Source organism: Bubalus kerabau, chromosome 2, assembly GCF_029407905.1.
Source record: "Bubalus kerabau isolate K-KA32 ecotype Philippines breed swamp buffalo chromosome 2, PCC_UOA_SB_1v2, whole genome shotgun sequence".
Taxonomy (NCBI): domain Eukaryota; kingdom Metazoa; phylum Chordata; class Mammalia; order Artiodactyla; family Bovidae; genus Bubalus; species Bubalus kerabau.
Window position 1 is genome coordinate 42,890,870 of NC_073625.1, and position 13,706 is coordinate 42,904,575.

The following is a 13,706-nucleotide window of genomic DNA, read 5'->3' on the forward strand; positions in this document are numbered from 1 at the left end:
ATATGGAGGATGGAGACAGGGTTTCTCATGACTGGGCAGGGAGTTAGATACATAGGGATGAGAAAGCTGGCGTGGAGCTGGTTGTGATGGATTTGAACTAGAGACACTGGTGTGAACTCATGATCTTCATATGTATAGCTGTGCATGCCTGTCCAGTCACTAAGACATGTCCAAGTCTTTGCAACCCCATGGACTGTAGCCTGCCAGCCTCCTCTGTCCATGGAATTTCCCAAGCAAGAATTCTGGACTGGGTGGCCATTTCCTTCTCCAGGGGATCTTCCCAATCCAGGGATCAAACCCACATCTCCTGCATTCGCAGGCAAGTTTTTTACCTCTGAGCCACTTGGGAAGCCCTATGTACAACTGTACAGCTATAGACATAGAAATGTGTGTGTGTGTGTGTGTGTACATATTTCCCACCTCTGTATCCTGTGAGGTGTAAAACAATAACCCCTCAGCAAGGAGTTACCCACCTGGAACCCAATTGTGTGTTTCTGAAATCACTTGAAGTATCATTGTCCCTTAAAGGCACTAGTGCTTCTTGGAGAGCCACTGACTCTGAAGCTCTGGGAGAGAAAACATGCATGATGAGCCGCTTTGTACAGAATAGAAATATGCGGATCCACGCTGATATGCATAGACACATGCATGAGTGTAAGGAGTGGGAGAGAAAGCCTTCCCAAACTATAATAAATCTAAACTAGCAAATCGGAAGGAGATGGAATTAGAGCCGCCGCTGGTGGCTGTTAGGACATACACGAGCCACGTGGGGAGCTCAGCAGAGGCTGAAGGTAGCATATGAGGTTGATGAGGACAGCCAGCCACAGTCTCCGTGCACCTCCTCACCTGGTCCTCATGCACTCGCTGCAAAGGAGGAACAAAGTCATTCACAGTGAGAAGCCTGGCAGACACCACCTTCCTAAGGCAGTCATGTCAAGATTTCCAGTAGCGGGACAAGGTATGCACTGGTATACTGATAAGCCTGCTTTCAAAATAAGCAAACAGAGGAACAGAAAGGCTATATTTGACTTAGAATTGCAGTGGCCGTGGTATAAATCCTCCCGTGCATACACTCTAAGTCACTTCAGTCTGTCCATGGCATTTCCTAGGCAAGAATACTGGAGTGGGTTGCCATGTCCTCATCCAGGGAATCTTCCAGACCCAGGGATCAAAACTGCATCTCTTATGTCTCCTGCATTAGAGGCAGGTTCTTTATCACTAGCACAACCTGGGAAGCCAGTAAGCCCTTCTCCACCAGAGCTGATTTCAAATAGCCAGCATGATGTCACTAAAGCTGAGTTTGGGAGGAAATGCCCTGAAGTAGAGTCCGGAAGCCTCTGAGTCAAATCCCTCACACCTCTGAGAGCGGGCAAACAGAGTGGCCTCGGGAGAATACCCTCTTCATGAATCACAGCCTTGTTGTGGCAAAGGGGCTCGACTAACTCAAAGAAGCTATGAGCCATGCTGTGCTGGGCCACCCACGATGAACCGGTCATAGTGAAGATTTCTGGCAAAATGTGGTCCACTAGCAAAGGAGATGGCAACCTGCTCCCGTATTCTTGCCTGGAGAATCCTACGAACTGCAGAATCCTAGTGTGAAAAGGCAAAAACATATGACACCAGAAGATGAGTAACTCAATGGACATGAATTTGAGCAAACTCCAGGAGACAGTGAGGGACAGGGAACCTGGTGTGCTGTAGTTCATGGGGTCGCAGAGAGTAGAACATGATTTAATGACCGAACAACAATGGGAGAATACAGCATCATATTTTGATATTTTTGCCAAAAGTGTATCACCACCTGAATCTAGTCATGAAGAACATCAAACATTCTCTTCAGAGGTTATGTTGCTTTAAAAAAAAGCATTTTTTTTTTTCAAAACGTGTTCATCTTTTTTTGGAGAACTCATTTTCAAGTTTGCCTGCACCAAGACTTATGGCAGGGCAAAGACATGATTTGTTACTGCATACCACCCCTGTGTGTTTTGGTTTTTAACTACTCCCAGTCTTTTGTAATCTCATTTCCTGAACTTATGTCTGAGTGTAGTCTCAGCTTAAATATATAAATAATATATTAATACATATTCATTAATATATATTAATGTATAATACTAAAAGCATGAGAATCTCCTACGTAAACAATGACAAAAAATCCTTTGTAGTGTGCATTTGATTAACTTATAAAACTTTAAATAAAAGTATTACACATGAGCAATTTTTATTAAGTTTTATATACTATAATTTGTAAAAAATTTTAAATTCTAATTTTCTAAAATAAAAATTGATTTTGAAAAATATTCTGCACACAAAAAGTGACTCATATCTTTCAAAAGTATTGAGTTCATGAAAGGGAAAGGAAGACTAAAAAATTTTTACAAACAAAAAAAAACCCTCACAAAACTAAAGGGACACAATCATAGATGGAAAAGCTCTTATTGGCATATTGTCAAAATTCCAGTGATTTCTGTGGGATATATGGTCCTGCTGCCTCTATGTTAGTGTTTGTTTGTTTTTTTTTTTATAAACACCTCTGTTTTAAGAAATGCACACTAAATTTTTATTAAAAATATGTCACAATGTCGGCAACTTACTTACAAAGGATTTAGTTGCTCTGTTGTGTCCGACCCTTTGCGACCCCTTGGACTGTAGCCTGCCAGGCTCCTCTCCTTGAGATTGGGCTGTCATTCCCTTCTCCAGGAGGTTTTACATACCCAGGGAGCAAGCCCGGTATCCTGCACTGCAGGTGGTCTTTTGCATTGCAGGTGTATTCTTTACCCACTGAACTTACCAGGGTAGCCAAAGGGTTTAGAATGAAATAACTTTACACATACCTGTATTGTAGATAGAGATCACTTCACACATATATCTGTATGTGGACAGAGCTAGATATCATTATTCTGTAATATATGGCAAGATAGTGGGTATATGGGAGTTTTTTTGTGCCATATTTGCAATTTTAAGTTAAATGCTACTTAAAATATTTCAAAAAGAGTATTTTATAAACTTTATATGGAAGAAATGACACATTAGCCATCAAGTCTGAATATATTTCAAAACGTAATACATGTTTATACTTTTTTGTTCCTGTGATAATTTCAAAATACTTAGAAAGGAGAATCTGAACCCATTTTTAAAAGTTAGCTGTTGACTACAAGCAAAGAAGAATGAGTAGTTGCTAGAGGTACACATTTCCAGAAAAACGATTGACTGACTTCTTGAATAAATTCAGGGTTTTGATTTTCTGTCTGGATAGCCATGTGTATGTAGGACTTATATTGTAAGCTATTTGAAATCATTTTTGGAAGTAGACAGTTGATAAATTATAAATGGACACGATAGAGCAAAAGTCATACCAATCTGTCGCTGACAACAGGATTAAGGGAGAGTAAATAGCAGGGGCTGGAGCAGCGTCTGCCGAACCTGGAGCACAGTCGCTCAGCTTCCCGCACGTGCGGTTCTATCTAGGTCAGTGAAGCAGTGCCATCAAAGGTATTCCGCCTGCGGCAACAGTTTTTCAAAAACACCTGAGCTGCGCTTTGAACCTGGGAAATACGCTTCTTCTGTGCGCCCATTCTGAGCAGAGTCAAGCAGACGCCGCTGCAAGGGGTGGGCAGTGGCCACGGCAGGTGCGCCCGGGGCGCCGAGACCCAGCATCTGTTTAGGAAAACAAATGATTATATTTAGAAGTACGGAAGTACAGACAGGACCGTCATTCATCAATATACTTGCTGCAATTAATAGTAATGTTTAGAGGGGCCGTAATGATCCACTGAAACCTTTCATACACACAGTGCATGCATGACTCACACATAAGAACTGGACTGTTATTTTGATTTCACAGAATTGGAACATCTTCAAATGCTTTCAATCACAGGACTGATGTATGTCACAGTCAGCAGCGGAAGTGACTTTTCCGATTGCGCTGCAACATAGTCAGGAAAGACAAAAAAGTCAGATGTGCATGTGGCTGGGGGCTGGAGGCGGTTAAATGCACTGATTATCTGAAATCATAGGTAAAACCAGGCAGAAAGTTATACAAATGCTGTAACAAGAACTTACTTTTTGGATTAGTTAGATCATTGTAATAACATTACATTAGCTTTGTACTTTCTGTAGGCATCACCCAAAATATACAGAAATAAAAGATGAATGCGAGGACAGCAAGCATCACACAATTTGAACGAAAGTGGATTAAAACTGGAGTTTCTATTTGGTGTTTCCTTCTTGTCTCGATGTGGGGGTGGGTCGAGCTGGCCCAGCAAGCAGGTTCAGGCAGCACCCTGACCTTCAGGCCCCCTTTCCTCCTCCTCACAAGTCCATCCCCACGTGCCCGGGTGTGCCCTGTTCACTGCTGAGCAGACAGCATGCTGCTTCTGGTACAGCCTAGATGGGGAAAAGGTGATGCTCGGACAGAAGACTTTCTGAAACAGGCAAGGTCACCTCACCTTGCAGGTTTCCCCCATCTGCACTGTTAACTATTAATTAGTTTCAAAGAATGATCTCTTTAAATGTGTCTGCTGACCATAGGGATAGGCTTATGTTTTCCCTCTCCATGACTCAGTTTCTTAAAAGTCTGCCTCTCTGTCTATCTATCTATCTTTATCCATCAAACCAAGTTTGAGTAACAAAGGGGTTAAATCTGCAGTCATTTTCTGTTTATCATTCAGCAAACACTTACATTGTCTCATAGTGAATTGTATACTCACAGTTCAGGTCTGAAACGACTCCACCTCCCTCAGACAACCCCACCTGGATATTCAGGGAAAATGGTTTGAGGCACTGGCCCCAGATCTCAAGTGGGAAATTCATCTTCCAAAGACACACACACAATCATTAGAGAGTGTACCTGGTATTTTCTTTTGTCCTCCATTTATGCCTGTTCTTCTTCCAAAACAGTCAGGTAATACTTTATATACTGATTATCCAAAGACCCAGCCAGTATACACGTTACTAGTCCCAGCACATTGTCAAACTGAGGGTGAACTTTTATAAACCCAAAGAGTTTCTGAAAGACTACATGCTAATCCAAGGTTAATGAGACGTCCTTAATCTATTTTCAGGATGCAATTCTTACCTGGAGTCATTGGTTTGCTTACAGCTGTTTGAGGGTCGTAGAATTGTTTGAGTAGAAAGTGAAGGGCAACCGGGGATCTTGCCCTTGCAACATTGTTCATCTGTCTTGGATAATCACCAGCTTATTTCCTTATTTTGTTATTTAAAATAGTATTTATACTCTGTATGTCTATAATGTATAATATTTATACATTAGCATCATCATCATCCATGAATTTGCCTGCGCCATGGGGAGGAGTTTTACCTGAGGGATGGCTCCTTCACACATAGGAAATGTGTATTTATTCAGGAAATGACTTGGATACAGTAGAATATCAAGCATGTACCCCTTGGGTAACAAGGGGCTTAGGCTAGCTTATTGCTTTCCCATAGTATTATGCATTCTGGTAATGCATTCTAAATGTCTGGCTGAAGGACATTTCCTTTTCCTCAGGACCTTGCAGCACCATGGCTCTGTTTTCACCCTTGTCCTTAGCATCTCTAAATTTCCCTACTTGTCAGTTGCTACAATGCAAGCTAGAACATTTTAATTAAAGGAAGCATTATATAAAATAAACCTGCATTTTCCTTTCCTTATATGTTTCATTGAAATCATTTGCAGATTTCAGAGGGAACATTATTCAGTATGAATCACACAGGGATAAAGAAGAGAATATATGATCAAAAAGCAACCTCTTCTGAATAACATATTACATCAGATCTATTATCTAACTGTTTCCCCAACTTCCATATGACTTGCATGTTGAGGCTTTACCCTTCTTTGTTCATGGCAAGTCAGAAAAAAAAAAGGCAGATGGTTACATTGATAAAAAAAAAAAGCGATGTGAATAGTCAAATGCACAGTAAAGCATAAGAATATATGTGTTTTCACTGATACGATGAAGACATGCCATATCTGTCTGAGGAGGGCAGATGAAATGTGGAGCTTCTTGTTGTCGTTCAGTTGCTCAGTCTTGTCTGTTTGTCACCCCATGGAAGGCAATGCGCCAGGCTTCCCTATCCTTCACCATCTCCTGGACTTTGCTCAAACTCATGTCCATTGAGTCAGTGATGCCATTCAACCATCTCATCTTCCCTTGTCCTCTTCTCCTCCTGCCTTCAATCTTTTCCAGCTTCAGGATCTTTTCCAGTGAATCAGCTCTTCACATCAGGTGGCCAAAGTATTGCAGCTTCAGCTTCAGCATCAGTCCTTCCAATGAATATTCAGGCTTGGTTTCCTTTAGGATGGACCGGTTTGATCTTCTTGCAGTCCAAGAGACTCTCAAGAGTCTTCAACACCACAGTTCGAAAGCATCAGTTCTTCAGAACTCTTCCTTCTTTATGTCCAGCTCTCTCATCTGTACATGACTCCTAAAAAGACCATAGCCTGATGTTTGTCAGCAAGTGCTGTCTTTGCTATTTAACACACTTGTTTAGGTTTATCATAGCTTCCTGCCAAGAAGGAGTCATCTTCTAATTTCATGGCTGGAGTCACCATCTGCAGTGATTTTAGAGTCCAAGAAGAGGAAATTTGCCATTGATTCCACCTTTTTCCCCTCTATTTGCCATGAAGTGATGGGACTAGATGCCATGATCTTAGGTTTTTTGTTTTGTTTTGTTTTTTAATATTGAATTTTAAGCCAGCCTTTTCACTTTCCTCCTTCACCCTCATCAAGAGGCTGTTTAGTTCCTCTTCATCTTCTGCCATTAGAGTGGTATCATCCACCATCTGAGGTTTTCAATATTTCTCCCTGCAATCTTGATTCCAGCTTGTGCTTCATGTAGTCTGTAGTCTGGCATTTCACATGATTTACTCTGCATATAAGTTAAATAAGCTAGGTGACAATACACAGCCTTGATGCACCCTTTCCCAGTTTTGAACCAGTCCATTGTTCCATGTCCAGTTCTATTGCTTTTTGACCTGCATACAGGTTTCTCAGGAGACAGATAAAATAGCCTGGTATTTTTACCTCTCCAAGAGTTTTCCACAGTTTGTTATGATCCATACAGTCAAAGGCTTTAGCATAGTCAACGAAATAGAGGTAGATGTTTTTCTGGAATTCCCTTGCTTTCTATGGGATACAGTGAATGTTGGCAATTTGATCTCTGGTTCTTCTACCTTTTCTAAACCCACTGAAACGTGGAAGTTCTCGGTTCACATAATGCTGAAGGCTAGCTTGGAGGATTTTTAGCATAACCTTACTAACATAGGAGATGAGTGCAATCGTCTGGTGGTTTGAACATTCTTTAGTACTGCCCTTGTTGGGAACTGGGAATGAGGATTGACCTTTTCCAGTCCTGTGGCCACTGCTGGGTCTTCCAAATTTCCTGACATATTGAGTGCAGCACTTTTATCAATTCATCTTTTAGGATTTTAAATAGCTGTGCTGAAATTCCACCACCTCCACTAGCTTTATTTGCAACAGTTCTTCCTAAGGCCCACACTTCACACTCCAGAATGCCTGGCTCTGAGTGAGAGACAACACCATTGTGGTTATCTGGGTCACTAAAATCTTTGTTGTACAATTTTTCTGTGTATTCTTTCTACTTCTTCTTGATCTTTTCTGCTTCTATTAGGTCTTTACCATTTCTGTCCTTTATTGTGCCCATCTTTGGATGAAATGTTCCTTTGAGATTTCCAGTTTTCTTGAAGAGATCTCTAGTCTTCCCCTTTCTGTTGTTTTCCTCTTTTTTTGCATTGTTCATTGGAGAAGGCCCCCTTGTCTCTCCTTGTTATTCTCTGGAACTCTGCATTTAGTTGGGTATACCTTTCCCTTTATCCTTTGCTTTCACTTCTCTTCTTTCCTCCGCTATTTGTAAAGCCTCCTCAGACAAGCACTTTGCCTTCTTGCATTTCTTTTTTGGTGGATGGTTTTATCCACTGCCTCCTGTACAATATGACAGACCTCTGGAGGAGGGAATGGCAAACTACTCCAGTATATTAGCTGTGAGAACCCTAGGAACTGTATAAAAAAGCAAAAAGATATGACACCGAAAGATGAGCCCCCAGGTCAGAAGGTGTCCAACGGGCTACTGGGGAAGAGCAGAGGACAACTACTAACAGCTCCAGAAAGAAGGAAGCGGCCGGGCCAAAGCGAAACGATGCTCAGCTGTGGATCTGTCTGGCGATGAAAGCAAAATCTGCTGCTGTAAACAACAGTTTTGCATAGGAATCTGGAATGTTAGGTCCATGAATCAAAGTAAATTGGACATGGTCAAGCAGGAGATGGCAAGAGTAAACATGGACATCTTAGGAATCAGTGAACTAAAATGGATGAGAATGGGTGGATTTAATTCAGATGACTATTATATCTACTACTGTGGGCAAGAATCCCATAGAAGAAATGAATAGCCCTCATAATCAACAAGAGTGAAAAATGCTATACTTGGGTACAGACTTAAAAATGACAGAATGATCTCGGTTCATTTCCAAGGAAAACCATTCAACATCACAGTAATCCAAGTCTATGACCCAAACACTGATGCCAAAAAAAGCTGAAATTGATCAGTTCTATGAAGACCTAGAAAACCTCCTAAAACTAATACCAAAAAAATGATTTTCTATTCATCATAGGGGATTAGAATGCAAAAGTAGGAAGTCAAGAGATACCTGGAGTAACAGGCATTTTTGACTTTAGGGTACAAAATAAAGCAGGGCGAAGGCTAACAGAATTCTGCCAAAAGAATGCACTGGTCATAGCAAACACCCTTTTTCAACAACACAGGAGATGGCTTTATACATAGACATCACCAAATGGTCAATACTGAAATCAGATTGATTACATTCTTTGTAACTGAAAATGAAGAAGCTGTATACAGTCAGCGAAAACAAGACCTGGAGCTGACTGTGGCTCAGATCATCTGCTCCTCATATCTAAATTCAGTCTTAAACTAAAGAAAGTGGGGAAAACCACTCGGCCAGTTAGGTACAGGATAAATCAATACTCTGTGTTATTCGGTGGAGATGATGAACAGATTCAAAGGATTGGATCTTGTAAACAGAGTGCCTGAAGAGCAAGGGACAGAGGTCCATAATATTGTACAGGAGGCAAGGAATAAAAAAAGGAAAAGGAACTTCTTACCATGCGTGGAAAAAAAGAGTAGCTCAAACTGTAATGATCAAAGCCAATACTTGGATTAAATATGTGACGATCAGACAAGCTAAGGGGATCTGTACACCAAAACGAATGTCCTCAGTGTTTTCTTTTTTGTGGAAATATAATTGACTTACAGTTTGGTGTTTGCTTCAGTGTACAGCAAAGTGATTCTCTTGAGTAATGTGTATTTTTCCAGATTACTTTCTATCATAGTTACTATAAGTTACTGCATATAGTTCCCTGTGCTAAACAGTATATCATTGTTGTTTGTCTATTTTATACATGAATGTGTATCTGCTAATCTCAAACTCCTAATTTATCCCTCCCTGGCTTCCTTTATACTTTGGGAAACTTGAATTTATTCTCTGTATCTGTGAGTCTGTTTCTATTTTGTAATTAGATTCATTTGTATTCTGCTTTAGATTGCACATATAAGTGAAGGATATATATGGTATATCCTTCTCTGACTTACAGCACTTAGTGTGATATTCTTATGATTTTATAATGAGAGAAGTGAATGCATCCCTGATATTAAAGCCCAGCCTGCATCCCTTCCCGCAGGTACCACGGTGCCAGCGCTGCTCAATAGCACATCCAACCAGCTCTACCTGCACTTCCAGTCAGACATCAGCGTGGCTGCTGCTGGCTTCCACCTGGAGTACAAAAGTAAGCTCCCCTGTCTCTGCATCTGGCTTTCCCTGTGACCCTGAGTGATTTTCTTAAAGGGGAAATGGATCCCTGCCCTTATTACACAGTGAAATTTTGTTCCAAAGTTATGTTTAGAAGTTCCATGTAGTTGGGTGTTACAAAACCAATCTCTATGAACTATATTGTTATTACATAAATATTAATATTTTGTTACATAATTATATCATAATACCATAATAATATATCATTATTTGAACTGTATCTTATTATATTATATAACATAATTATATTGTGAAAGAAAAATTTATAGGGAAATGAAGAAGTTAGGATCTGGAATAATTCGATAAAACATTGGCTTTGCTTTCAGGCTGTTTGTGTTAAAAAGAAAAAAAGTACAAAATACCCATTGGTAATATTGCTAGTTTTTCTTGTGAGTGGTAGAAAATACTCAGATAAGGATCCAAAAATGTAGAAGTCATAATTTCCAAATAGATTATGGTCATAAGCTCTTTCTATTTCTAGTCTCAGAGGCTGTTAGAATGGGACCAGCACAGAGCAGCCCCTTCAGTGCCTACATTTGTGTATTATTCATTTTAATTGGAAGAAGGTAACGCAAAGGAGATGTTAACCTTTTAAAAAATGGATGTGAGACTGAGTTAATAGTCTGATAAATGGGATGACAAAGGTCAGATTCACAAATCCACTTTGACGTTTGATTATGCAGGTAAACCTTGTAAAAGCGAAATCAGAATTTCCAATGAGAGTGAAGTTTATTTTAGGACGTGTTTTCAAGCACTAAAAATGCTTAATGTTGATATTCATCTCGTTTAATAAGCAGTTGCAAATAAGCAAATACATGGATAAGCTTTAATAAGTGATCCTTTGAATTGAGATAAACAGTTTGCTGGGATGTAAATGCGTGCATGTATTTGAATGGCCAGATTTCCAGCTGATGATAAATATTCTGAACCAGACACAAACCACAGGGCTGTTTTGCATTCCGGTTGAATTTCCTTACTTATTACCAGCATTTGTATGCAAGTTTATTCCAATTTATTTGAATGGGACTGCATTAGTGACAGCGTAAAATGAGACTGCGGATGTTATTTATGTAGAATATGTCTGGAAAAATCACTACTTTGATACATATGGTGAACATCTGTAGATAGGAAACTATAAACCTTATTTATGATAGTGGCAGTAAATTCACTAATATTTTTAGCAGCGGTAGATTTGATCAGTGTGCCCATCTCTTCCTCTCAAAGTGATCTTGTGGCTTCTGACTCTTCATTCACTCCTTATAGAAAGAGGAGCTACTGAAATAATTAGTCTACAATTACCGTGAAATATTATCCATGACTCACACATACCTCAGCTCCAACAATATATTAATAGTAATCACCTGCATTTCATCTTATTCTCAATTAAATTTATTAAAAGAAAGATGAATGTATTGCTTACTGAAATTAATCTTGTTCAAGGATCTAAGGCCTTGTTTCATTATTTAATCTGTTTATTTTTTTACTCGGCCACACAGAATGCTACATTTTCATCTGTGAGTTTCTTTACTGAGTCATTGTTTTTGGACACTGATAGTATTCTGAGGATCATGCCATTATCTTCTGTGTGTTTCGAGGCAGTCATTTCTCTGTTCTAACTCTATGTGTCAGTGTAAAATTTGGATTATACAAAGTGTTTGTAGAATTACTCTTATTAAGGTGAATATCAAACAACATAAGGATTGTTGAAGTAAGTTGTCAAAAATTGTCTAATATTCATAACCTTCTAACATTTTTTTTTTGCTCTCTGGCCCTTTCTTTTTAATTTTGTTTTAAATTTTATACTGGCGTATATAGCTGATTAGCAATGCTGTGATAGTTTCAGGTGGACAGCAAAGGGACTTAGCCATATATATCCGTTAACAGATTTTTACATCTACCTTAAATTGTGTATTTCCAATCTGCACATCTTTCAATTCAGATTTTTCACTAAAATATATACCCATGAAATAAGAGTAAAACCAGCAACAAGCTCTGTTCCTGGTCCTGCCATAAACATGTTACAGCTATTTATTCAATTCTCCTCAAAACAACTCCATGAGGTATGCTTAGGTTTTAAAAGGTCTTCTCTGTGGCTTAGATGGTAAAGAATCTGCCTGCAATGCAGGAGACCTGCGTTAGGAAGATCCCATGGAGAAGGGCATGGCTACTCACCCCAGTATTCTTGCCTGGGAAATCCTATGGACAGAGGAGCCTGGTGGGCAACAGCCCATGGGATCTTAAAGAGTCAGTCATGTCTGAGCGACTAACACTAGGCCTTTAAGGAGAAGAAACAGAGCCCCTTATGCGTTCAGCCTGCTCAGGTCAGAGTCAGACTGCTAACGACTTACAGAAGGAACACATGTAGACACAGATGTGTTTTATCACAAATGAGCACCTGCCCAAGAATCACAACTGTCCAATCAGAAAGAGCACACAGACTGCCCTTCTGTACTAAGGGAGACACCACCTGTCGCTAGTAGCTGAATGGTGTGTGGAAGAGAAAGGGGCTTGGGACTCAATCTTGGAGATGCAGTTGGTCCGATCCTAAAACCTGAGCTGTTACAGCAAGTCCACCCCTGCTTCCATCTGAGAAGTTTGAGTTTCTCACATGAAATGAAGGCCAGATACTGTTAATTAGGTGCATGTGTGCACGTCACTTTAGTCATGTCGACTCTTTCAAACCCTATGAACGATTGCCCACCAGGCTCTTCTATCAATGGGATTCTCCAGGCAAGAATCATGGAGCAGGTTGCCATTTCCTTCTCTAGGAGATTTTCCCAACCCATAGATCGAACCCAAGTTTCCTGCAGGTCCTGCAGTGCAGGCAGATTCTTTACCACTGAGCCAACAGAGAAGCCCCCTGTTAATCATAACAGTCCATAATTCCAGATGAACACTGACAGGAATTTTTCAAACAAAAAGCAAACACTTTTATTTGAAATTTGGTGGGAAGAGGACAAATAAGATTAAACACCCAAACCCTGATGGAGTGTTGCTATTGATAGTATTTGTATTTTATTGATTTTTTCCCTCTTTTTCTGATAGCATTTTGTTTAATTGAATCTTTTATTTAAGTTCCAATTTATCTCCACTATGGTCTTATTAGAGAAAAGTCTTAAAAACATTAAGGGTCTCTCTAGACAAGTTTAAAATATATTCTTTAATATAACCTATCTTACCTTCAAATAATATTATTTCACTTTGTGTCTAGTGAAACTTATAAACTTGTACTTCTAATTTCTTCTATCCATCCCTCATGTTATTGTTGTTTTTGCAAAAATAAAATGTAAAATAACAATAACATGAAGGATGGATAGAAGAAATTAGAAGTACAAGTTTTTAAGTTGCATATTATAAGACCTACAAATATTTTTCTACTTTTTGCTTTAAATGTTTATCTTTCATAGTGAATAAAATAAGAAAATAAATGTTTTATATTTACCTTATTTTTAGCATCTATGAAGTTCTTTCTTGGGGTGAATCCAAGTTTTCATTTAATTTTTGTCTGTCTAAAGAACTTCCTTCAATTCTTATAGGGCAGATCTGTTGACAATGAATTTTCCCAGCTATTGTTTTTCATTTTACCTTCATTTTTTGAAAGATGTTTTGGCTGGGTTTGGAAATCTGGGTCAGAAGTCATGTTTCAGTATGTTAAAAAATAGGGCTTCCCTGGTGGCTAAGTGGTAAAGAATCTGCCTACCAGTACAGGAGACAAAGGTTCAATCCCTGCATCAGGAAGATCCCTTGAAGGAGAAAATAGCAACCCACTCCAGTATTCTTGCTGGGAGAATGCCATGGACAGAGGAGCCTGGTGGGCTACAGTCCACAGGGTCACAAAGAGGCAGACGTGGCTTTAGCACGTGACACA

General features: G+C 39.6%; 1 protein-coding gene across 1 annotated transcript in view; it reads left to right on the forward strand.

Annotated features, from left to right (window-relative positions):
• The window catches only part of CSMD1 (CUB and Sushi multiple domains 1), a 1,679,419-nt gene that overhangs the window by 1,450,588 nt on the left and 215,125 nt on the right, over positions 1–13,706 (forward strand). The window contains exon 36 of the mRNA XM_055567572.1: positions 9,711–9,815. Within this exon, the coding sequence (XP_055423547.1) occupies positions 9,711–9,815 (105 nt within the window). The remainder of the gene's footprint in view (positions 1–9,710; positions 9,816–13,706) is intronic.